Below are 26,449 nucleotides of genomic sequence, written 5' to 3' on the forward strand. Positions count from 1 at the left end.
TTAAAACCCAATTTAAAGCTCTTAAAGCGCATAAAGTGTCTTGAGCTCCAAGTCTGCAAATGAGCGGCAATAATGCCAATAACCTCCAAAACAACCATGCTGAGCTCAACAAACTGACTTAAAGCCTTGAAAGTACCATCTTTTTGTGACACTGTGACCCTAAAAGACTCCCGATTCTGACTAAAAATATGCCACCGTGCACTCAAGATCTCTAAAACTACCACTGACTTTTGAATCTAACAACTTAGATCTAAAACAGAAAACATCAATTTTAAATCTGTCATTTCAAACTCCAGTTATTCCATCACTGATCAATCTCATCTCAATTGCAGCTGAAAATCTGGAGAAGAAAAACACTCTTTGAAGCTCAAAAATCCTCCCAAATTCCCAAAATCGTGAAAACTGTGAACCTGATATCCAGAAACTCTCAAATCGAGCCCCTAAAAGTGTCACCAAAAGCTTCAAAACTGTCAATTTAAGGTCAAGATTGTCAAGTTTCAGCCAAAACACTTCAGATTCAAGCATTAGATCTCTGTCCCTGGGTTCAAAACCTTTTCTCCGGCTCTAAATTGTGCTTTTAGCTGCTTGGAGTTTCAAAAAGGGGTTTGAACTCACATCTGTGATCTGACACAGTTTATCAGAGGAAACTTCCTCTGGTCATGAAAGGAAATTTAATCTGATGTTAGAGAAAGAAGTCTAAGAGGGGGTATGATCATATCGGCAAACATGAAAGCGGCTTTTTTTCTGCGACAGGATCGTTCCGTCGGTAGAAAACGTACCACTGATGGTGGCTCTCTTGGGCAAGATTGTAATGGCACCCACGGCGGCGTCCTCTAGCTGGTGGATGGGACTGTTTTTAGCACCCCAGCTGTCGGATCCAATCCACAAGAAGTGACCTGCCTTGTTGGCTCGCTTGCTGGCATTCAGGATCCCCCTGATATAGATGTTAGCAACATATAGTATAAGCACAGTGTGTGACTCCTGATCAAAGCTTTATCCTGACCGGTATATTACCTAAAATCACAGTTTTATTTTTATTTTACTCTCAATTTGAGTTTTATTTGAAAACACATTAACATGCTTGGTATTGAAAACATGGAACAAAGACTATGAGACAAACTTGTTTCTAACTCTTTAAAGGTACTACAATTAAAACTGAGATAAAAACCCACAGTTTAAAAAAGAAAAAGACATTCAGGATATTCATCTCTATATATCTATTTATATATAGATAATAACATACGGCTGTTTTTAACCATTAACCTTTGCTCATATTATACTTTGAAAAATTATTTTTGTGTCAGCAAAAAGACAGTTCAATATTGCTCAAGAGAAATCTTGATATCAGGCCACTATTACGATTATTATTATGTCATGGCTTAGAAACCATTAAGTACCGCACTATTCATGTGGTCAAAGACAGGCAAATACATTCGATGTGAATTCATTTTTCTGGTATTGTTGTTGTTGATTTACAATGACACAAAGGTTTAAAAGTGTAATTTTGCCTGATGGTTCAGCTAAACAGGTCTGATTAAAGCCAAAATTTACAGTTTGACAAAGGGTGGTGATGTTTGACAGCAGTGACACTGTAAGACAGATAGAGCCGAGGCAAACATTTGGCTCGGCTGCACACAAATTTCTTGGCAGATTTGTCTCTAAATTATTTACCTGATGTCCTCATCTGAGGCAAACAGGATGACTGCTCGGGCATTGTGAGGCTCTAGCAGCAGGCGGATGATTTTATCAAAGTTGGATGGTTTGTGCTCATGAGGAATCTTCAGTGACAGAGCAATACAGATTCCACCTGCAAAGACAGACAGGAAGTAGCTGTTAAGGGGCTTATGATGTTTTTTTTTTCTGGCGGAAGAATGTTAGAAACCATTATAACATCATTTAATGCTTACAATAAACCTATTTTTTCACATGCAGACAAAATTAAAACAAGGAATCTGCCTACAATCATACATTGTATGATTGCAGTTGCAGAAAACAAGCTGATCAGAACCCATTTAAGTTTAGCATTCATAAATTATTATTGATCCATTTAGCTTGGAAAATATAAACATTATAATTTTGTTGTCCTACTCTCTGCTGGTTAGACTTTTTATAACCATTACTGAGGGAACGATGTAAATGCAGCCTCAGGGCGGCACTGGCCCGTGTCTCTCCAAGCCTGCCTTGGGGGGGCACGGAGCAGTGTCTCTCTGTGCCGGTCCCAAGCCCGGATAAATGCAGAGGGTTGCGTCAGGAAGGGCATCCGGCGTAAAATTTTTGCCAAAACCAAACATGCGAGTCAACCATAACTATACCATACTGGACCGGGTTAACAACGACCGCCATTGGTACTGATGACCTACAGGGTACGAACGGAAATTGGGCTACTGTGGGTCGAAGAACAAGAACAAGAAGAAGAGGAGGAGTGCGTGTTCGGAAGCAGAGGGAGAGGAGGAAAGGAAAGAGCCTGGGACTGAGAGTAGGGTCTTTGAATATTGGGACTATGACAGGAAAAGGTAGAGAGTTGGTCGACATGATGCAGAGAAGGAAGGTGGATATACTGTGTGTCCAGGAGAAAGGTAGTAAGGCTAGAAGCTTAGGAGCAGGCTTTAAGTTGTACTATTATGGTACTGACAAAAAGAGAAATGGAGTAGGAGTTATCTTGAAGGAGGAGTTTGTTAGGAACGTCCTAGAGGTGAAAAGAATGTCAGATAGACTAATGAGTCTGAAATTGGAAATTGAAGGTGTGATGCTCAATGTTGTTAGTGGCTATGCCCCACAGGTGGGATGTGAATCTGAAGAGAAGGAGAAGTTCTGGAATGAGTTGGATGAAGTGATGCAGAGTATTCCCAGAAATGAGAGAGTGGTAATTGGTGCAGACTTCAATGGACATGTTGGTGAAGGCAATAGAGGTGATGAAAAAGTGATGGGCAGATATGGTATCCAGGATAGGAATGCAGAGGGACAGATGGTGGTAGATTTTGCAAAAAAGATGGAAATGGCTGTAGTGAATGCCTTTTTCCAGAAAAAAACAGGAACATAAGGTAACTTATGAGAGCGGAGGTAGAAGCACGCAGGTAGACTACATCTTGTATAGACGAGGTAACCTGAAAGAGATCAGTGATTGCAAAGTTGTTGTAGGTGAGAGTGTAGCCAGACGGCATAGGATGCTGGTTTGTAGGATGACTTTGGTGACAAGGAAGATAAAGAGGACAAAGGCAGAGCAGAGGACAAAGTGGTGAAAGCTGAAAAGGAAGGAGTGTTGTGTGGTTTTCAGGGAGGAGTTGAGAAAGGGTCTGGGTGGTCAGGGTCAGCTTCCAGATGATTGGACAACTACAGCTAGTGTTATCAGGGAGACAGGTAGAAGAGTACTTGGTATGTCATCTGGAAGGAAAGTAGATAAGGAGACTTGTTGGTGGAATGAGGAAGTGCAGGAGTATATACAGAGAAAGCGGTTAGCGAAGAAAAAGTGGGATACTGAGAGGACTGAAGAGAACAGACAGGAGTTCAGGGAGATGCGGCAAAAGGTAAAGATAGAGGTAGCAAAGGCCAAACAAAGGGCGTACAATGACTTATATGCTCGGTTGGATAGTAAGGAGGGAGAGAATGATCTATACAGGTTAGCGAAACAGAGAAATAAAGATGGAAAGGATGTACAACAGGTCCAGGTGATTAAGGACAGAGAGGGAAATGTATTGACAGATGTTAGAAGAGCGATGGGAAGATGGAAAGAGTACTTTGAAGAGCTGATGGATGTTGAAAATGAAAGAGAGGCAAGGGTAGAAGAGGTGACTATTGTAGACCACAAAGTAGCACAAATTAGTAAAAGTGAAGTGAGGAAGGCATTGAAGAGGATGAAGAGTTGAAAAGCACTTGGTCCTGATGATATACCTGTGGAGGTGTGGAAGTGTCTAGGAGAGGCAGCGGTAGATTGTCTGACTAGATTATTCAACAGGATCTTAGAGAGTGAGAAGATGCCTGAAGAATGGAGACAAAGTGTGATGTTGCCCATTTTTAAGAATAAAGGGGATGTGCAGAATTGTGGCAACTATAGAGGGGTAAAGTTGATGAGCCATACAATGAAGTTATGGGAAAGAGTAGTGGAAACTACTCTGAGAGCAGAAGTCAGCATTTTTGAACAGCAGTATGGCTTCATGCCTAGGAAGAGTACTACAGATGCAGTATTTGCATTGAGAATGCTAATAGAAAAGTACAGAGAAGGCAAGAGGGAGCTGCATTGTGTTTTTGTAGACCTAGAAAAAGCATATGACAGGGTGCCAAGAGAGGAGCTCTGGTATTGTATGAGGAAGTCTGGAGTGGCAGAGAAGTATGTTAGACTGGTGCAGGACATGTATGCTAGCTGTGAGACACTGGTACGGTGTGCTGTAGGGGTAACAGAGAAGTTCAAGGTGGAGGTGGGACTCCAACAGGGATCAGCTCTGAGCCCCTTCTTGTACGCAATGGTGATGGATAGGCTGACAGATGAGGTTAGACAGGAATCCCCATGGACCATGATGTTTGCGGATGACATTGTGATCTGTAGTGAGAGCAGATAACAGGTAGAGGAAAATCTAGAGAGGTGGAGGTATGCTCTGGAAAGGAGAGGAATGAAAGTTAGTCGCAGGAAGACAGAATATATGTGTATGAATGAGAGGAACTCAGGTGGAATGGTGAGGCTACAGGGAGTGGAGATCAAGAAGCTGGAGGATTTCAGGTACTTAGGGTCAACAGTTCAGAGCGACAGAGAGTGCGGAAAAGAGGTGAAGAGACGGGTCCAAGCAGGTTGGAATGGGTGGAGAAAAGTGTCAGGGGTACTATGTGATAGAAGACTTTCAGCCAGAATAAAAGGAAAGGTGTACAAGACAGTGGTGAGACCAGCGATGATGTATGGACTAGAAACTGTTACAATGACGAAAAGACAGCAGGCAGGACTAGAAATTGCAGAGATGAAGATGTTGAGGTTCTCTTTGGGAGTGACAAGGATGGATAGGATCAGGAATGAGTCTATCAGAGGAACAGCACATGTCAGATGTTTTGGAGAGAAGGTCAGAGAAACCAGATTGAGATGGTCCGGTCATGTACAGAGGAGGGATAGAGAATATATTGGTAGACGGATGCTGGACTTGGAGTTGCCAGACAAGAGGTCTCGAGGAAGACCAAAGAGAAGATTTATGGACGTAGTGAGAGAGGATATGAAGGTAGTTGGTGTGAGAGAGGAGGATACAGAGAATAGGGTGAGATGGAGAAAGTTGACTCGCTGTGACGATCCCTGAAGGGAAAAGCCGAAAGAAGAAGAAGAAGAAGACTGAGGGAACAATATGAGACTTTAACCAGTTTGGCTCGATGGAACCACAGCTTCTGCCTCCGTATAACCATTAAAATATATCAACAGAGCCAATAAAGCTTGTGGATAATTCCAGGCACACAGGGAGGATTTACTGCAGGGGGGCTGTATTACCCAGTATTCACTGGATTTGGCTCCACCTAATAAACTGATAAGAGAGAGGGTGTGTGTATGTGTGTGTGTGTGTGTGTGTGTGTGCCTGCCTGTGCGTGTGTGCGCTTCTTGCAGGAGTGGTTGGTCAGACCGGCTCTAATCTAAATGCATGCCTCTATGTTAAAGGCCAAGTGGCTTTTTATTGTCAGATAGCAGGTTACGGACACGTTAAGTGGTCATTGGAAAAAAACATCTTGATGGGTGGCAGTGCATCAAGGAGGAAAGAAGATGAGTGTGAGGCGCATGTCTGATCACGTATCCAATGTGATCGATCGCCGTAATTAGTCATCAGTGAAGCGATTAGAGGCTGTTAGAAGAAGGAAGTGAGCAGAAGGCAGTCAGAGAACCATTCATGTCATCAACGAGAGGTAAATGTTTTGGCTGTCACTTTGAAAAGAAGTGTGTTTATTTCCCACAACAGACTAGTTTTGCATTTTTGTGAACCTACGTTAACAAATGATTAGGACAGAAATTGTACTTTTCAAAATTACAGGATTTTACACCTGTTTGTCAGACCAATTGCCATGATATTATTTCTTCTAAATAGCAATTACAAGTTTTTACCAGTGACTCATAAAATGAAAATTGGAGTCACAAGCACAAATAAAAAAGCCTCTATGAAGGGCAAGTGCTTAAAATAATAAGGTTGTATCTGCACACTATGAATTTCAATACATCACGTTCAACTTTCAACTAAACTTTTACCTTTTTTTTGTCAAACTAATATCTGACAAATTTCCCTGTTTGAGAAAAAGGTGATTAAAGAAATTAGAAATAATGGCAAGAAATAGAAAAAAAAAAAGAAAAAGAAACCGGTAGGTTATAATTTATATTGACATGATGTCAAGGTGAAAAAAATATTGGAATTGCAATGTTCTGCAAAAAAACAAATGTTCAAAAAATTGAAAATAAACGAAACAGCAATGTTTAATATAGGATAGGGTAGAACTTTATTGATCCCTTGGGACTTTCCCTTAGGGAAATTGTTTACTCAGAACTTGGGAGCCACCTCAACCCTGCACTCAGGCATTTCACCAGGAGTCAGTTCTTCTCCTTGATGAGAAGGGACTTGCATGGCAGAGCACCAGGTAAGTGGAAATGTTGTTTTGCAGGGTGCAGATCCTCAGCATGACCCGCACCGTCTGTGTCCCTGGGGTTGGAGGGTTCGGGTGTTTACACACAGGTCAGCTGTATACCCTTTGTCCCAAAAGAAGATCTCTTTGGATGATAGAGGTTCTGTATAACATCACATTCAGAGGTTCGGAGTCAGGATGAGGCTAATAGACAATCATCCATCAATGAGCATCACTCATGCTTTACTAATTTTAACTTAATTGCCATCCCACGGCCTCAATTTAATTTCATATTGTTGCAAGAAAATCAGATATACGTTTAAAATGGAGTGTTTTAACAAAGCAGTTACTGTTGCTGTTACTGGTGTTACTGCTCTTATTCTGAAAACCGAGGTGGCATGTGGAGATGATGTTATTGGAGGAGGACAGATAGTTTTGGTTTGGTTGTTAGCATGGGTTTTGGAGCTGAGGTTTTGTTCTATAAATGTTATGACATATTTAACTACACTAGGACTCACATTTTACTTTGGATAACACAAGTTACACATGAAGATGAACACGACACTTGCCTCGCTGGATAGGGCAGGCATCACACTGAATGTTGAGAAATGCGACCCATCGAAGAAGGAGACCTTCCCTGGTCATGTAATCTCTGCCAGTGGCATCAGCCCAGACCAACAATACTAAGGTGGTGAAGAGGATGAAAGAGCCAACAAGTGTGAGTGAACCGAGAAGCTTTCTGGGCATGGGAAATCAGCTGGGGACGTTAATCCCACAGCTGGCTAAGAGAGACAAGCCCTTGGAACCAATCCTAACTCCAAATGCCTCAACAGCCTGAAGAAATGTGAAAGATCCCTTCGTGTCACATACTGACATATTAGACACCCCTTTTTTGTCAATTTGCAACAAACCTGGAGCGTCATGTCTCCAGCCACATCAGTATCTATTTCTAAACCTAACCTAAATAAAAGCGGAGTTTGTATTTTATACATACTGTATTTCTTTTGTAAATAAAATATCACATTCTTCCACTGATGCTGTACCCAACAGAGCAGAGATACGCACAGATTGAAAAGAAGGCCTTCGGCTCGACCTGGCCTTGTGATAGATTCTGCAACTTCCTCATTCGCCAACACTTCCAGATAGAAACAGACCATAAACCACTCTTGAGCCTCATAGGCTCCAATCCACCCTACCTCCTCGGATTTTGCACTTCCGAATGCACCTGTTGCATTATTCTTTCTCGATCACACATCCCAGAGAAAAGGCTGTGGACAGAACATACACTGTTGAGAGCTCCTATGAAGAGTGGAGTAACATCAAATGAGAAACAGCCCTTTGAGACCACCATTATTCACGTAGACATGTTGATGGACAATCTGCCAGCAAGCACTGCACACTATATACTGGACAAGCTGAAGAAGCAACTGATGGAGATAGTGTCTGCAACCACGTAATCATGATGTGTGATGAAGGATGGCCTGCACACGGCATGAATGAACCAGGACTCCGACTGTACTGAGAAGAAAGATCATTTCTCACAGTGCAAGGTGGCAACTTGGGGAAAGAAAGCAGGCTTGTTATCCAGGCAGCAATGAGAAATGACATTCTTACCAGACTACATAAAGGCCCCCTAGAGAACAGGAGCAACAGTCAGTGTGGTGGCCCGTGTTGAGCCAAGAGCTGAATGAATTGGTTATCATGTCTGGGTATCAGACATGCAGCAAGGGGAGATCGAAGAGCAAGGAGCCGCTGATGCCACCTGAATACCGAGACTGATAAAGGCAAAAGTTGGGAGCACTGGGGAGAGACACCTACTTGCTGGTTGTCGACTATGCTTTAAGATATGTGGAGAGTGCTCTATTTGCCCCAAGAAGATCAACAAATGACATCCTACACCTCAAATCAATCTTTGCACGCCATGGCATCCAGGAGACTTTGGTGACAATGGGGCACTGTTCTCAGGCATACCTTTACATCATATGCGAGTCCTACAGCCCCAAGTATATCACAAGCAGTCCAAGAGTTCCCCAGAGCAATGAGGAAGCTGGGTGTGCAGTCAAGACTGTGAAGGCTCTCCTAAAAAAAGCAGGTGACCCATACATTGCACTGCTGGCATACAGAGGAACCCCTCTACAAAATGGGTACAGTCCAGTGCAACTACTCATGGAGGGGAGCCTCCGCACTACAGTTCCAATAGTCCCAGCTCTGCTGACTCCTGTTCTCCCTGGCTGCAAGGCAGTTGTTGTCAAGGAAAGAGAGAGGAGGATGAGTGATGTACAACACTACAAGCTATGTCACGGGGCACGGAGTCTTGACAAGTTCAACCCGGGGGAAGAAGTACGGATGACAAAACAAGGTGCCACATGTGTTGTGGTTGACAGTCACCCTACTCTACATTCATACAACGTGGAGGGACTCAATTGAACTATCAGGCAAAATTGCTGTCATCTCATCCCCAAGGAGTCATCACTGGAACGATATGCTACTGCGCAACCCGGGGGTTGTTCCAGGAACAGTCCCACACAGAACCACCACAGTAGATTGCCCCAGAACCACCATTCACTCCTAGAACCAGGTTTGGAGGAGCTATGGTAAGACCGATTAGGTTTAATTTGTGAGACAAAGGCATCTTGAATGTGTAATCCATAAGTTATAAGTAACGCAAAGTCCATTTTCATTTTTTTCTTTCAAACTCACTTTGTGACTCAATCCAAATAAACAAGCAGAGATTTCAGATTTCATTTTCAAAACATTCCGCATCAATTGTTATAAAATTTCAATTAGAAATGTCACATTTAAAACTCAAAATACATTAGCAGAAGTGCTTTTTTCAGAATTTAGCAGCATATTTTGACTCTAAAATGATTGACAAGTAAACCACTCTGTATTTGCATTTTCTGTCCGGCCCCACAAAAACAGCTTCAGGCGTGTATCATCAATGGCCGATCTTCTTCCTCTTGGCTTGTTTGGGCCCCAGAATAGACTAACACTCATCCTACTGTTTACCTGCTAACAGACATCTGATACTGGTTGGCACACCATAATGCGGTCATGGTAATCTCACAATCACATAACAGAATAGGTTGGCTGAATTAAGTTATTAGTCAAAATATGCTGCCACATTTCTTTGTTTGTTTGTGTGTATTCTTTTTTTTTTTTTTTTTGGTTTGACTTTCCTGGCCCTCACACACGGTTTACAGAAAACCTAGCAAACTGAGTGTGAGATGTTTAAATTTTTCTTCAGTTTTTACATGAAATGTACAAAATATCTGTAAACAAAACACCTGAATTCAATAAATACATATTACTTCTGTTTTACTGGCCAAAAAAAACAAACAAACAAAAAAAAAGATGTTTTACAACAGTTTTTGATGAATACATTCTACTTCTGTTTTATCAGCAAAAAAAGCTGAAATCCTCCAACCATTTTCTTAATGAATTGTGAAAATGGTCTTTATTCACTTATCTGCTGTATTTCTACATTTGAATTTCATGAATACTGTTTTTATTTGTTAGATTCTTTTGAATTTTTCCCAAGTACAGTTTCAAAGATATATAATACTGTGTTTTTACTTTGGAAACTACTTCATACTAAATGTAACATTTTACCAAATTACAGTGGGACTTTATATGCAGTACATCAAGTTAATCTTAAAATAATCTCGGACTTCAAGAAATTTCCTTGGCAATGGGGGAACATTGTCTCATTTCAGAGTCAACCTTGATTTAATTTGCCCCGTAATTATCTCATTTCGACCTTTTAATATTAAAGTTAACAAAATTAATCACTTTTCTGTGCATGGGTAAAAAAAGCTTTCATTCAGCAAATTGCAGCTTGGCAATAATAGAGACATAAAAATGCTACGTGACTCCATCTGTCAATGAGTTTCAAGGGCACAGAGGCAAATATATTCAGTTCATATTGCAGAAACTCTACGATAATAATAATAATAATGATAAAACCATACATTGCAGGCAGTTCCTCATCATACAATTGGCTGGGAGTGTGATTTTTTTTTTTATTCCTTGCATGAATAAACCATGTGACGAGGGGTCACTGACATAATATGAGATAAGACGATGGAGAGTTTTATTCCCACCCTAAAAAAAAATAGAATAAAATATTGTAGCGTCCAAACTCCCTTTTAGTCAAAATGAAATCCATGATGTCCCAAATTTATCGTGGCCATTCCATTTATTACTTTATTTTTTTGCGTCAATACAAAAAAAAAACACTATGCCGTTATTACTATGTAACACTGTTTGTCCCCGCCGATATTCATGTTTTTGTAATACTTTGATGTCACTTGTTCGGCAAGCTAATTATCTATGCAACACTCATATGTAAGATTTAGTTTACACCACTAGTTATTGTGGTGAAAAAAAAAGAAACCATATCTTTTAGATGAAAACTAAACCGCATGAAAACCTTATGTTTTAGGGATACAACTGCATGATAAGTTAAGCAAAGTAACCATTATGCTGAGAAGATAAAATTACTCATTTGCTGTTAGCTTTATGTTTCTGGTTCTTTTTATTCCTCATTAAGTTTCAAGATGATCTTTTGTTGATTTCACCAGCTTTAGGCTTGTGCAATCAGACAGATGATCAAATGACCTGTAAAATGGCGATGCAAAATCGAATTGTCACATTCGATCAGCTTCGTAAAACAAGTGAAACAACAAGCCTGCTGGAGTGAAACACGTGGACATTGATTTGCCGCAAATCTTCCTGAAAAATCAATCACGCTGATCAACTGCTCCCTCTGCCTGCCCCATATTTGATGTTTCATCCATCAACTGAGTAGTTTTGCATTTAATCAAATATTGCAACCTTTTTTTTTAATGTAGTTGCTATTTTCAAACATTTTCTTGAAAGAAAAAAAAATGTTTTTCTATGTCATAGAAAGTATGTCTTAATTCTTGGTAGGTAATCTGGATTAGAATTACTTATTCATGAATTTAAGTATGTATTCATTGCACATTGTAAGGTCATAGTTTTTTTTAATTTATCAACATGCTTTTTTATTCTATTAATGTTCAGTTGAATTTTATGTGATCCACAATTAAAATCTTTGATTTTGTTCAAAAAAAATATTTTCAAGACATAATCTTAATGAATGTCAAGTTATCACAAAATTCCTTTTAAACTTGGCGGTCGTTTCCATCAGATTTTTGACTTAAATTTTGTGCCGATTAACATGTGAGGGAGGGTAATCTGCTCTCAACAGAAAGTAGTTTTTCAGTTTATTCAATGTGCTTAAGATTGGGGGTTCGAGCAGTTTTCGGAAAGCGGGAAAATACATATAAATATCATATATATAATACGTGTCACATTTTTGTCGTAAACTTAGTGAACCAGTGCACTTACTAATGACTCGACAACTGGGGAATGCTAGTTATATAAATGTAATGTGTGCACGTGTGTGTGCATCATGATGTATCCTCATGTGTGATGTGTTCAACAACAATTAGATGTTCATCTGTGGTTTGTTTGTACAAGCATGTTTTAAATTCTAGACACGTTCTAGTCTCAGTGGATTCCAGGTTCAGGTAAAATAATTTTCCCACCAATGTTATTTATTGTTGATTTTAAAGTAATTACTTGTTGAGTATAGACAAACCGAATAATTGAAAAATCAGGGGCTAAAAATATGTTACATACGCTAACAATCATAAGGGTCTTCAGACTAGTGAATCTTGAATATTTGTAACAAAAACAAAAATGAAGGTATTTATTCAATGAATAGTTAGTTAGTTAGTTAATCCTCTTTGTTCCGGGTGGAACATAAGGCTTCGACTATCTGCTTCCATGTGGTCCTGTCCTGTGCAGCATGTTGTGCTTCGCCCCATGTAAGGTTTGCCATCTTCAGTTCTGAGGTCACAGTTCTCCGCCAGGTTGTTTTTGGCCTTCCTTGTTTCCTCTTTCCAGGTGGGGTCCATCTTAGGGCTACTTTAGGTATGCAGTCCTGGTCCATTCAGAGGACATGTCCGAGCCATCTGAGTCGGCGATGCTTAATTTCCGGCACGACATTGCGACAGTTTGATTTTCTGTACAAGTCCTCATTGGAGATCTTTCTGGGACAAAAAATGCAACATCTCTTCCGTAGAAATCCATTGTGAAAGGTATTTATCCTTTTCATGTCACTCTCAACCGCTCGCCAGTACTCTGAGCCATAAAGCAGGACTGATTTAACATTGGTTATACAGTCGAAGCTTGGTTTTAAGGCTATACTGATTTGATTTCCAGATGGTCTGAAGGCTTGCAAAAGTGCTGCGGGCTCTCCCGAGCTTTATGCTGATGTCGTTGCTGCATGCATTGTCCTTGCTCAGGAGACTTCCAAGATATGAGAACTCCTCAACATAGTCAAGAGGATTCCCGTCCAAAGTGATTGGTGCATGTGGTGTGGAGTTTATCCACATGACTTGGGTTTTGGAGATGTTTATATTCAGGCCGATCTGTTTGGCAAATGTGTGTATCGGGTTAATCTTCTCTTGCGAGTGAGTTTGGTGGGTGGAAATAACAGCAAGGTCATCATAATCAAGCCCTCACCCCTCACCTCTAAGACTTTCCCCCCTCCCCCACGCACCTCCTCTGCTCCCCTGTACGATGTCTCGTCAACACCTCAGCCCTCCTGCCCCCCACTGGGACTCTCCACCCCCTCCTGTCACCTTCACCGCCGAGGAGGTGAGAAGAGAGTTCAGTCGCCTTCATCCCAGGAAAGCCGCCGGCCCTGACGGACTGAGCCCCAGAGTGCTGAAACGATGTGCCTCTCAGCTGTGTGGGATCTTCACATACCTCTTTAACCTGAGCCTGATCGAGATGGTTGTCCCTGACCGGTGGAAAACTTCATGTCTGGTTCCAGTGCCCAAGAAAAAGCATCCCAGCACACACAGCGACTACAGACCAGTGGCCCTGACATCACACGTCATGAAGTCGCTGGAGAGGCTCGTCCTGAGGCAACTTCGTAATGTTGTCGGACCTTCGCTGGACCCCCTGCAGTTCGCATACCAGCCCCGGATAGGAGTGGAGGACGCCATCATCTTCCTGCCACACCGAGTATACACCCACCTTGAGGAGGCAGGAAGCATTGTGAGAGTCATGTTCTTTGACTTCTCCAGTGCTTTCAACACCATTCGACCTGCCCTGCTGAACAGGAAGCTTCTGGACATGCAGGTGGATGCTCCACTCGCGGCCTGGATCAACAACTACCTCACAGGTCAGCCGCAGTACGTGAGGCAGGGGAACATCACGTCAGACACCATTGTGAGCAGCACGGGGGCGCCACAGGGGACAGTCCTGTCTCCCTTCCTGTTTGCGCTCTATACACCTCAGACTTCAGGTTCTCCTCGCAGTCCTGCCACCTGCAGAAATTCTCAGATGACTCTGCCATCGTGGGCTGCATCAACGGAGGCCAGGAGGAGGAGTACAGGAGCGTGGTGGACAGGTTTGTGGAGTGGTGTGGACTGAACCACCTGCAGCTCAATGTGTCTAAGACAAAGGAGCTGGTGGTGGATTTCAGGAAACAAAGGACCCACCTGAATCCGGTCACCATCAGGGGTACAGAGGTGGACATTGTGGACACCTACAAATACCTGGGTGTCCACTTGGACAAAAAACTGGACTGGAACTTGAACACCAACGCCATCATCAAGAAGGGTCAACCCCGCTGTTCTTCCTCAGGAGGCTCAGATCTTTCAACGTCTGCAGGACCATGCTGCAGATGTTTTACCACTCTGTGGTGTCCAGCGTCATCTTCTACGCTGTTGTGTGCTGGGGCAGCAGGATTAAGACAGCTGACGCTAACAGACTCAACAAGCTCATCAGGAGAGCTGGATCTGTCCTGGGAGTGGAGCTGGAGTCTGTTGTGCAGGTGTCAGAGAGAAGGATGCTGAGGAAGCTCCTCTGGTCTGTGCACCCTCTTCCTTTCCTGAAGCCTGCCTGTTCTGGCCTCAGTTTGGTGTCAATTGCCTCATCAATTCTGCTCAGCACGATTCTGCAGAGGACCTTGGATGGTATGGACAGCAATATGATGCCTCGCCAGTTGTTGCAGTTTTGGAAATTGCCTTTCTTTGGGATTTTGGCAATCAGGCCTCTGGCCCAGTCCTCAGGAATTTCAATTTTTTCCCAGCACTGAAGTGCTGTACCCATCTTGCTGCCTGTTCACTGCCTGTTCACTCTCTGTTAAGAGGTTGTTCCCTTCCTTGTCTTTCACAGGAGCAGATTGGCCGGTTTTCTTGCCACAGAATTATTTAGTGATTTTGTATACAACACTCATTTCACCTCTTGCAGCTGCCCATTCTGCTTTGCGAGCTAACATCTCAACAAAGGCGCTTTTGTCACTCCTTGCGCTATTTTTGACCTCCTTGTTCTTGTAGGCATCTTGGGCCTGTTTCTGGAGCCTCAATGACTTGTGTTCAGCATCTTAGCCTTTAGCTGTTTCCGTTGCTCAATTTTCTACCAAGTCCCAGGTGTCAGCCACTCCTTATTGTATTTCTCTCTGTATCGCAGGACTTTGGTGGCAGTCTCAACATAGGTGTTCTTGATGGTTTCCTACTTGGTATGAATATCAGGGTCCTCATCAGTTGAGTCAGCCAAGCAACCAAGAGAGCTGAAATGGTTTTTCAGCTGCAACACAAACTCCTTGTTGGTCTCTGGGCATTTCAGTCTGCTGATGTTAAATTGTCTCCTGCACTGACCATGTTGTTTAGCTGCCCGCAGTTTCAGCTTGATAATGGCTGTTACCAGATAGTGGTCACTGTTGGCATCCACACCACGGCAAACTCTTACATCTTGGAGAGACCTGCGCCACTTCCTGTTAAGTAAGATGTGGTCGATCTGGTTGGTTGTTAGACCATCAGGTGACTTCCAAGTAAGCTTGTGAATGTCCATGCAGAAGTCAACGAGACACTCACCATTGTTGTTCCGCACACCACAGCCGTGACTCCCTATAGCTCTGTCGCAGTTGTCATTATCGTCCCCAACCTTGGAATTCATGTCACCTATGATCACCAACATATCATGCAGAGGGACCATGGAGACAGTTTGTTGTAGCTCCTCGTACCAGTTATCCTTGTTCTCTGTCTCAGCTTCATTTGTAGAAGCATAACACTGTATGATAGTCAGTTTACAGTGTTTGGAATTGAAGCAAGCTCTGATCATTCTGTCGCTAGCAGGTTCCCATTATGACAAGGTTTTTGCCTTTGCTTTGGGGACTATTAAAGCAACGCCATGTATGTGCTTGTCTTCATGCCTTGAGTGGAGTATAACTGACCCGTCATTCATTGTTTGGCGCCCAGATCCAGTCCATCGACACTCGCTGATTCCTAAAATATCAAGCCTGTACCTTTTCATTTCACTGACGACCTGGGCAACATAGGAGGAGCATAAAGCTCCAAACAACTGATCTCCTAGGATCACTTGGCTAACCCCTGCACCATGATAAGGTGGTAACTCGAAGAGGGGTTTTTGCCAATGATGTTCTGATGGCTTCATTGGACCAGGATCTCCAGCTCTCACTGGAGCAGTTTGCAGCCTAATGTGAAGCGGCCGGTATGAGAATCAACACCATCTAATCTGAGACCGTGGTTCTTGAAGTGCCCACTCTGGGTCAGGAAAGAGTTGAGCAGTTCAAGTTTTGTAGGGTCTTGTTCACGAGTGAAGGCAGAATGGAGCAGGAGCTCGACAGGCAGAATGGTGTGGTGTCAGTAGTGATGCAGGCTCCCTTGTAGTCTGCGTTGGGGAAGAAGTAGCAGGGCCAAAATGCGAAGCTCTCAATTTACAGGTCAATATGTGCTCCTACTTTCACCTACTGTCTTGAGCTGTTGATTGTGAAAGAACAAGGTCACTTATCCAAGTGGCTGAAATGAGCTTTCTCTGCAAGGTGTCCAGGATCTCCCCTAGAGATGGCGTGAGTAGTTTGGCCTTCCGAGAAGTAGAGTCATTGCTCCTCCATGTGGAGATGAGCCAGTTGAGGTTGCTTAGGGATCTGATCAGGTGAGGTAGGGTGGGACATGCCCAACAGAGAGAAGGCCCCAGGGGAGGATCCAAGATTCACTAAAGCAGGGGTGTCAAACTCTTTTTCACCGAGGGCCACATCAGCAAAATGGATGCTTTCAAAGAGCCACATGTAATGGTAACAGAATAAATGTTAAATAAATCTAATGGTGGGATGCCGTCACTTGCCGTCGCAGGTAACATGATTGGTATGAATTGTTGGAAATGTAGTTTATGGTCAATGCGTGCATTTAACTTATTTATTTTAAGACAGTCAGACTTTTTAAGTGGTGGGTCATGGGGCTGTGAAGGTTTGTGTCTTGGCTGAAAGAGGAAAAACTGGAGCGTCGTTGGGAGTGTATGATCGTTGTCTCCACAATCAAGAATCTTCCATGAAGAACTTATTTTGACAACTGAGGTTGGAGTGATTATTGTGATTAAAAAAAAGCAAAACCAAATGTGATGCCTTTCCATACAGAATAAAAGAAATTATCAGATATTAAATTAAACAGCAAGGAATGCCATAAAACATTAAATGTTTTCAAAAATAATATTAACATGTGTTCTGCTAATTTATTGGCTTTTCAAACATATTTTTGCATGCATCTGTTCATGTTGTTTTTAATATGTTGTCTTTCTATTTGTGTTTTCATGTTTTTAATCCATCACTTGGAGGTCACATGTCTTCTGATAATTGATTTGCCTTTTCAAACATATTTTTGCATGCAGCTGTAGCTGAAGGAAGAGGAATTGAAAAGTTAAAGAAGGCTCATGTACTGCTGAAAAAATTAAATACAGACATTGATCAGACTAACCTCATGGTAAGAATGTTTCAAAATTAAAACTGAGAGAAAGAAAGAACAGGACGGTTGATAGAGCACACATTCTGAGAATTCAATAGAATAGAATTAATAGAATTTCCATCTGGTAACAAAAAACTGCCTTTATTGGGGAGTTTGAAAATCAGCTCCTAGTTCATATTCTCTCTGATGCTCCATGTCAGTCAAGAGCCAGACAGAAGAAATAAGAAAAAAAATGAACATTTCTTTGAGTCAGACATGTTAATCAGATTGATAATAAGCGAGTAGCTCTGAGGGCTCCATGGCAATTTTTGTCGGGCCTGACGGACGATGAAGGTTTATCTAACAGTCATCCTCCCAGAGTGAAACCCTGAATCACTGGCCTTTAGATTTGATCATCTGGGTTTTTGATGCCTAGATTATGAATGTATGTGTTGGATTATTCTGTGAGGGCAAACTTCTCTTTTTCAGAGCAAACTTAATATATTGGAGAGTAAGTCAACTTTAAGATCAGGTCTTTTATCAGTAAAAGTAAAAGCAACAAAGACAGCAAAATGTTTGATTATTTTTCATGATTGTGGTGGTAAAAAAATTGAGATTGTAATGAACAAAGATGTCGATGTTAAAAAAGTCACACACACACACACACACACACACACACACTCACACACACACACACACACACACAGGTTTATAACTGTAGATCAAATCTGAATTTATTATGAGCAGGTTAGATTTGTGTTAATACATTGTCAATTATTTAAATCATTAACTACATAATAATAATATGTGACAGAGAGAGAAATGGGCTGCAATTCAAGTGTAGTGTAGTGGGGATTTTCCGCGCGGCAAACAGTTGGTGGAGTCCTATTGCTGTACTGTCGCAGGGTGGTTCTAAAGGGAGCCCTGCACCAGAGAGAGGGAGAGAGGAGGGAGAGGAAAAACAGAAAAAAAAAAGAAAAAAAGGAGTGGAGGTCGGAAAAGGTGGAAAAATCAAAAGAAATTTGCATTATTTTCGGCACAAGTAGCTGAAATCATGGTGGAGATAGTGTTAGAGAGGGAGACCATTTTTCTTTTGTGAGTTAAACACGGACTGTTTGTTGAGGCTTAATGTAGAACCAGCTCCGTTTTGAGCAAGAGAGGCTGCAGCCGCAACACCATGCTAACGTTAGCTCTGCAATTTGAGTTTGGTCCGTGTCGTGCTATGAAACGTGGGTGTGTGTAGATAGAGCCTTATTGAGGGAGGAATTAACCTGGTTGAGAAAGAGAGTTCAGATTCCTTGCCCATAAACACGAGGGAAAAAGTGAACTGCGTGGTCATGCTAAGCTACACCTGTATCCTGCTTCGCTGGTTAAGACCGTGGTGGCAGAGGGGAGCTGTGTGAGTGAGCATGGGGACGTCAAGGGTAGGACTGTGACTCGTCAGCAGGAAGACAGGAGGACGGCGCCTATTCCTGCCAACCAGTGATACTTCATCGTCAATAAATAATCAATATACTGTTTTACAAAGTGAGCTACTCTGGGGTGTGGGCGCCTCTCTGTCGAGCTGCATGAGAGGCAGGTACACAAAACAGGAAACACCGCCTTACTCGTACAAACAAAGAATAGAACACAGTCATTTGGCAGATGCTTTTATCCAAAGCAATTAACAGTGGAAATGCCAGGGATTGAACCCAGGACCTCATACATGCGAAGCATGCACTCCACCACTGAGCTACACGTTCAAAGGGGGTGTTTTGTGTCCCTTAAATTTTTCTTGTCACAAACAGGATAGTTCCTTTGAACTAATGCGGTGGTTTAAACCAACACATACACCGCAGTCAGGTGAAGAACCCCAGCCCCAGGCAGCATCACAAAAATGGATATCAAAGAGCTACAGGAGAAGTTTCAATAGCTACATGGCAGGCTGGCAGAGCAATCCGCAGCCCTAATGCAGGCCAAAGAGGAACCGTGAGATGTGCTCTCCCTTGCAAAAATTGTCATTGAAAGGGAGCAGGCCAGGGCTGAGTGGATCCCAGCAACATATATTCCCAGGGCAAGGAAGTAACCTGATTTCAGCAGCTGCTCATCTCAGACTGAGTTATGTGTTTAAGAATGGGTAACATAGTTATGCTTATGACATCCAAGAAAAGCTCAACAGGGTGAAACGTTGAGATGAGACATGTGTCCCTGATGCAGAAGCTTTGCTGAAGGAACAGCTCATTCTGCGCCTTAGAGAAGACTTCCTGCATCGGGAAATGAAAAGACAAGCTGAGGAGCAAAAGGATCTAAGTTGTCATTGCCCTCATGCAAGCAGCTATCTCCTGGTCTGAGGAGGAGGAGGGCTCCACAGCTGACTCCCCATGTAATCAAATATGGGGTACCATCAAATCCCCAGCAAAGCTGAAGAAGCCGCCACTAAATGATAATTAAGGGAGGTTCATCTGCTACCCCTGTGGTGTAAGCTCATACACAAAGCTTGTAAAAGATGAAGCAAGTGTGGAAGAAGGTGAAGTAGGCGGCATTGTTGGTCATCAGACAACAAGCGACTCTCGAGGAGGGGAGGATCAACCTCAATGTGATGGGGCTGTTGGAGAGTGCCCTGTGATTGACATCCAAATCAATGGTGGGGAAACAAACTGAAAGACACTGGCTCAGAGGTCACGACGATCATGGAGTCCTACTTCAAGGAACACTGTAATGGAAGTTAATTGGCCCTTTTGGATGCAAACTGGATTCGACTCACTGCTGCTAACGGCCTTGACCTACCAGTCCTTGGGTGCTTTCAGGCAGACGTACAAAGTATGGGAAAGGTGTTAATGAGACCTGCAAACTCGCTGTATCAGGGATTGTCAGAATGAATGTGCTTGATGACCTCCAAGAGGAGGTTTTTGGTGGCACAAAGGGAGTCCAGAGGATATGATGCCACAGAGGGAGAGTTTCAGTTGAGGAGTGTCCTGACCGACATTGGCAGGAGAGAATTGTTCAAAGGCACTGACGGAAAGACCTGCTATGTCAGGGGGGCAGCCCGTCACCTTCCCGTGAGAAAGTCATTGAGGGCTGCTGTCAGGTATCATACAAAGTGCAAGGTGTTGGTAGAGGCCTCATCTGATACTGGCCTTCCCTGTTTGTTGCTAACGTTGTGGCTCAGGTGGTTGATGGCAGAGTTCCTGTGAGGCTGCAGACATTGCAGAGCTGCGCAAATCACAAGAAGCTATAGTTGTATCCAAAGCAACGTACACCAGAGATGCCAGAGATTGAACCCTGGAATCTCACCCATGCAAAGCATGTGCTATACCACTGAGCTACACATTCACATGGAGTGTGGCATATAAGGGGCATGGAAGCAAACATGACCCCAGCACCTGGAAAGGATAGACCACTATCTGTCCCAGTGTAGGCTGGCCTCCAAGGACTCACTCCACCGCAGGTGCAGAGGTTAGATGAACTGCTGAAGACAAATTGGGCAGTTTTCCCGCAGAGTGACTCAGACTATGACTACATCACCACTATGACCCACGACATCCAAACTGGAGACACACAGCCCATAAAACAGAGGCGCAGAAGGGTTCCGCCTCATATCTTTCAAGGGACAGAGTTCAAGGGACACATTCAGGACTTGGTAGCACAGGGGTCGTCAGAGAGCTCAAGCCCCTGGGCCTAACCTGCTGTTATTGTTATCAAGAAGGATGGGTCAGTGCGCTTTTGCTGTGACTACAAGAGGCTCAACTGTGTGACTAGGAAGAACGCCTACCCACTTCCCAGAGTGGATGAATCGCCTGAAGGCCTGGGTAATGTCCAGCTCTTCTCAACCCTCGATGTAATTGCTGGCTACTTCCAGGTTGCTGTAGAAGAGCAGGACCAAGAGAAGACACCAGTCACTACACCATTTAGCCTGTTTCAGCGGACTCACATGCCCTTTGGGCTGTGCGATGTGCCCACAACCATCTCACATCTCATGGTGGTGGCGCTTGGAGACCTGGTGCTCGATATCCTGCTTATCTACCCTGACAACAGTATTGTCTTCTCCAATGATTTTGAGAGTCATAGCAAGAGGCTGGACTTGATGTTCAGTCACCTCAGGGAGCATGGCATCAAACTGAAGCCCAAGAAATGCTTCTTGTCGAGAATGGAGATGAAATTTTTGGGTCATGAAATTTTACTACAAGTGTCTTGTCCCCAACTTTGCACATTTGGCAAAACCCCCACATGCACTAGACGTCAAAACCAGCAAAGGAAGTTCACGCAAGGGGGGGGCTGAAGTCTGGTCTGAAGAATGTCAGGATGCATTTGATAATCTGAGGAAAAGCCTTATGGCACCTCCAGTTTTTGCATATCCCAATTTCACTCACCCCTTTACACTTACCACTGATGGGAGCCGACATGGCTGGGGGCTGTCCTTAGCCAGAATCAGGACCGAGTGGAACGTGTGGTTGCATTTGCAAGCCGGGGGCTATGGAAGATGGAGAGGAATGACAAGAATTACTCGGCATTCAACCTAGAGCTCCTGGCATTCAAATGAGCAATCATTTGCAATCAGAACTGCTCTACTCCAGATTCAATGTGGTCACAGATCACAACCCCCTGAGGTACCTGGAGACTGTGAATCTTGGCGCAGTTGAGCAAAGATGGGTCACTCAGCTTGCAGAACATGACTTTGAAGTTCACTACAAGCCAGGGAGAGAGAATACTAATGCAGATGTTCTCTCATGACTTCCCACAGCAGAGGAGCCTGAAGTGTGATATGTTGTAAAAGACATCCTAGTGATGACCTCTGAGGAAGCACAAGCCTGTTTTTAGCCTGCTAAGGAAACTGAGGCAAAAAGGCAGGAAGGACATGTTGCCGTACAGGCAGCTATAAAAGGAAGAGTCTCAGGATATAAATGGTGTGAGCTTCCACAGCTCCAGGCAGCCAACCCCAATATCTGTCTGGTCTTGGGTGCTGTTAGGACAAACACCAGGCCAGTAAGAGAGCAAGTGTAGGGCATGGGGCCGTTGCTGAAAGAGCTAGTCAACTGATGGAAGTGGTTAAAGATTCAACATGGGGCCCTGTTCCGCTGCATATGGGATCCCAGAGATGGTGAAGAAATCTGGCAATTAGTTGTGTCAGAGCCTCTATGTAGACATGTCTTTGAGACCCAACATAATCACAAAGGTCATTTCAGTGAAAAAGACACACTTGAGATGACGAGACAGGACTACTACTGGCCTAGCATGAGTAAAGACGTTCAGTGCTGGATACAAAGAGTGCCCTTGCTAAAGATGTGTTCCCAAGGTTCCCTGCTCCCATGACATGCAAAATGTGACTGTACCCATGGAAGTCCTAGCCATGGACAATAGGCTCCTTGAAAGGTCCAGGGGAGGATATGGAAACGTTCTGATGCTGACTGACATGTTCACCGGGTTCACCATTGCCGTGCCAACAAAAGACCAAACCACAAGGACCACAGCTAAGGTGCTGGTAAAGCACTACTATGGCTACTATCTACTATGGCTGCCCGTCTAGACTACACCCGGATCAAGGACAAAGTTGTTAAGCTAGTGTGATCAAAGAGCTAAGTCACGGCTATGTCTACGGGATCTCTAAAAGCTGCACAAGCCCGTATCAGCCACAAGGAATTGCACAGTCCAAGCGTTTCAATCGCGCTATGCATGAAATGCTGCAGGCGTTACCCCCAGAAAAGAAGAAAAGCTGGAATGAGCATCAGCCAGAGCTTGTGTTGGCTTACAATAGCCATTTCCATTCACTGACAAGCTACTCACCTTTCTGCTTGCTTTTTGGAAATGACTAATGACCGTCTCCGTTGGTTGCCCTCTTGTGACAGGTGTGTTGCATATGCAGAAGGGTCATTGCTGTGGCAGGGTTTCACAATGGGAAAATGTGACGGAGACAGAAATTGGCTGTGATTCAAGTGTTTTCCTGCTGGGGGATTTTCTGCACAGTAAACACTGGGTGGAGCCCGGTTCAGGTACTCTCGAAGGGCGGTGCCCACTCCAGAGAGGAGGGAGAGAAAAAAAAACAACAACAAAAAGAGTGGTCGTCTGAAAAGGTGGAAAAATCAAAGAAAATTTGCCATATTTTCTGTATAAGAAGCTGAAATCATGGTGGAGATCGTGCTAGAGAGGAGGATCGTTGTCCTTTTGTGAGGACGCACCAAGCCTTTTGCCTTGGTGCGTCTGGAGAAATCAAGGGGTCTATTTTCTCAGTGGGGATGAGCAGACACTGCTGTGTGCCGGCAAGCCAGTCATGCTACAGTCTAATGTTGATTGTGTTGTTAAGAAGGGTCTAGATGATACTAAAGGTTCTGGAGCTAGAAAGTTGAGCAAACGACTGAAAATGCATCATAGTGGCATAAATGAAAGAAAGGTGCAGGAAATCTTGAATAAAACCGAGTGGTACCAACTTCAAAAGGCAAAGTTTCTGAATAAGCCCCCTTTGATGACCATTCAAGCCAAAGAAGTGCAAGATCAACACCAAATTGACCTATTGGACATATGAAAATTGAAAATTAGTTATGGTCAGGCTTTATACCATTACATTCTCACAGTGATGGATGTGTTCAGTCGTTACATGTGGCTGAAACCATTGAAAAGAAAAAGTAGTGCTGAAACTGCCAAACACCTTACCAAGATTTATCGTGAACATGGACGACCCAAAGCATTGCAACATGACAAAGGGACTGAGTTTAAAGGGGCAGTGAAAAATCTAATGTCATCTCTACTGGTGAAAATAATTGAAAGTTCAGCATATCATCCACAAAGCCCAGGAAAGGTTGAGAGGACACATAGGTGTCCAAGAAAGAAGAGGAACTTAAAAAAGTTTTAAGCTGGAGGTCTCCATTTGAGGTATACTATGGAAGTAAAAGCAACAGCATAAGGCGTCTTTTATGCGGTTCTCCATCTTCTGTTTGTAAGGAGTCTGTGAGGAATCAACATTCAACTTTACCATCCTTGAGACATCGAGAATAATTTGATATAAATGAAAAAGGGTGAGAAGAATGGCACGAAAGGCCTCTGAGCACTGTGATGAAGCTAATGATCAAGCATGCATTCAAACAAAACCTATCACTACACTACAATGTTAAGGACACTGTTTTGGCCAGAATGAGGGATGGTGCCCATCGAGTCTCCAAAAAGTATCACATAAAGTGTGGTACAATTGTGAAAAAAAATCGAAAGCTCTCAAAATACAAAGTGAGTTTTAGGGACCCAAAGACCCTCCGACAAACACAAAAATTGTTCTTTGTGTCGGATATAACTAGTGCGACCCGACTGCGAAAAAGGACACAACCTAAAAAAACCCAAGAGAGCACCATCAGAGAGAGGCCTAAACCCACTCTTGTTTCAGTACACACACACACATAGACAGACTAGAAGAATTTATGTCCATGAAGTTAAGCATTCGCTATGACCCTGACCCAGATGGAAATTGTCAGTTTGCAGCCATGGCTGACCAGCTATCCACCCCTGGAATATTTAGATAACCAGAAAGCTTAAGAGACGAAATTGTCCAAGACCTCAGAAATTATCCATACAATGGAAATGGAATACTCTTGTTCAACTTTGATAAGGGCAATGTCTTGGATGGATACTTGGAAAGAACGGCCCAAACTGGGACCTATGGTGACTACATTACATTGCAAAGAGCATCTAAAATTTTCCAGGTCCAGTTTCTTGTAATTTCCTCTCTGGGAATCAATGCCTCAACTATTGTATCTGACTCGAACATATATTGTCACAACAATCCAGTACTAGCACTTGGTCATGTGGCAGAGGGGCATGGAGAACATTATCTGTATTTGGAGGGACCAGTCACACCATTTATAGAGCATGTTTTTGACGCTCAAGCAGGACAGTCATACAACAACAACACACTTTCACCACTGCAGCCTGCCTCGCCAGATGAGTCTGACCCACCTATCCAGCCTGATGAGCCTGAGGACCCTGTTCTGACTACACCCCCTGTTTAGCCCATCCTACCAACTGAAATGTTTCAGTCTATTATCAAAATGACCCTTGAGGATGAACTGTCAATGCTTGTTACGTTTAACAGAGTGTCTCAACATTTTAAAAACATTGCATATTGATTCCATTCATCAATCTATCTAAGGGAAACATTAAGCCGAAGCCTTGGTTTGGACGTCATTGGAAAGCACACAATTAGTGCACAAAGGTTGTACAAAGCAGCAGGGTGCTTTGGTGGTGTGGCATTAAAACTCAAGGAGCTCTTTGGGAAATATTCCAAGTGGCTGATGGCTTGGCTGGTAATTAGACATTGGACAATTTGAAATTACGGATATATTTTGGAAATAGAAATTTTGTTGTTTGTGTAGCCTTTTGAGGCAATTTCATATTTGTTTAAAATTAATCTTAGTGGAGAAAATTGCTGGTCACAGCAGCTCTCTAAAGAAGCCCAAGACACTTACGTTGTTTAAGGTAGAACTTATATTCATTGGTTCATTATCATTTTAAATTGGCTGCAAGCCTGCATGTGTTTGTTGCATTTATTAGTGTTGAAAGGTTCTATAAATGCATAAATAAAATTGTTCCTTACCTATTCATCAGTGTTTCTATTTTGTATGTGCATATGTTAATGTTTACGAATGGATTAAATTTTGATGCCCAGAGGTTTTTCTGTATTACAAGAAGCATAATAAGGTTTGTTGGGTGTTTATAACTATTCTTGATGTGGTTTTGGTTTCCAATAAAGCAAATCTCGAATTTACAGAATATTCTCTGTTAATGCAACCTTTGAATAGTGTACTGATCTTCTTATTTCGCCACAGGGGATCGCCACAGTGAATCAACTTTCTCCATCTAACTCTATTCTCTGTATTCTCCTCTCTCACACCAAATACCTTCACATCCTCTCTCACCATGTCAATAAATCTTCTCTTTGGTCTTCCTCGAGACCTCTTGCCTGGAAGCTCCATTTCCAGCATTGGTCTACCAATATATTCTCTATTCCTCCAGTCTGCCTTCTCTGACCTTCTCTCCAAAACATCGAACATGTGCTGTTCCTCTGATAGACTCATTCCTGATCCTATCCATCCTGGTCACTCCCAAAGAGAACCTCAACATCTTCATCTCTGCAAATCCTAGTT

At 43.1% G+C, this 26,449-nt stretch overlaps 1 protein-coding gene across 4 annotated transcripts in view; it reads right to left on the reverse strand.

Moving 5' to 3' along the window:
• Positions 1 to 26,449, reverse strand: part of grm7 (glutamate metabotropic receptor 7) — a 152,502-nt gene that overhangs the window by 59,132 nt on the left and 66,921 nt on the right. For all 4 annotated transcript variants that reach the window (XR_015106422.1, XM_086150254.1, XM_086150253.1 and 1 more), the window contains exons 3-4: positions 1,672 to 1,807; positions 780 to 934 (exon numbers count right to left, since the gene is read on the reverse strand). Coding sequence is in view for 3 of the 4 variants with exons in the window: in XM_086150254.1 (XP_086006380.1) it covers positions 780 to 934; positions 1,672 to 1,807 (291 nt within the window). In the remaining variant the exon portion in view is untranslated. The remainder of the gene's footprint in view (positions 1 to 779; positions 935 to 1,671; positions 1,808 to 26,449) is intronic.

The sequence above is a fragment of the Fistularia commersonii genome, chromosome 7 (assembly GCF_037954325.1).
Source record: "Fistularia commersonii isolate RoL2024-O1a breed Wild chromosome 7, RoL_Fcom_v1.0, whole genome shotgun sequence".
Lineage (NCBI taxonomy): Eukaryota > Metazoa > Chordata > Actinopteri > Syngnathiformes > Fistulariidae > Fistularia > Fistularia commersonii.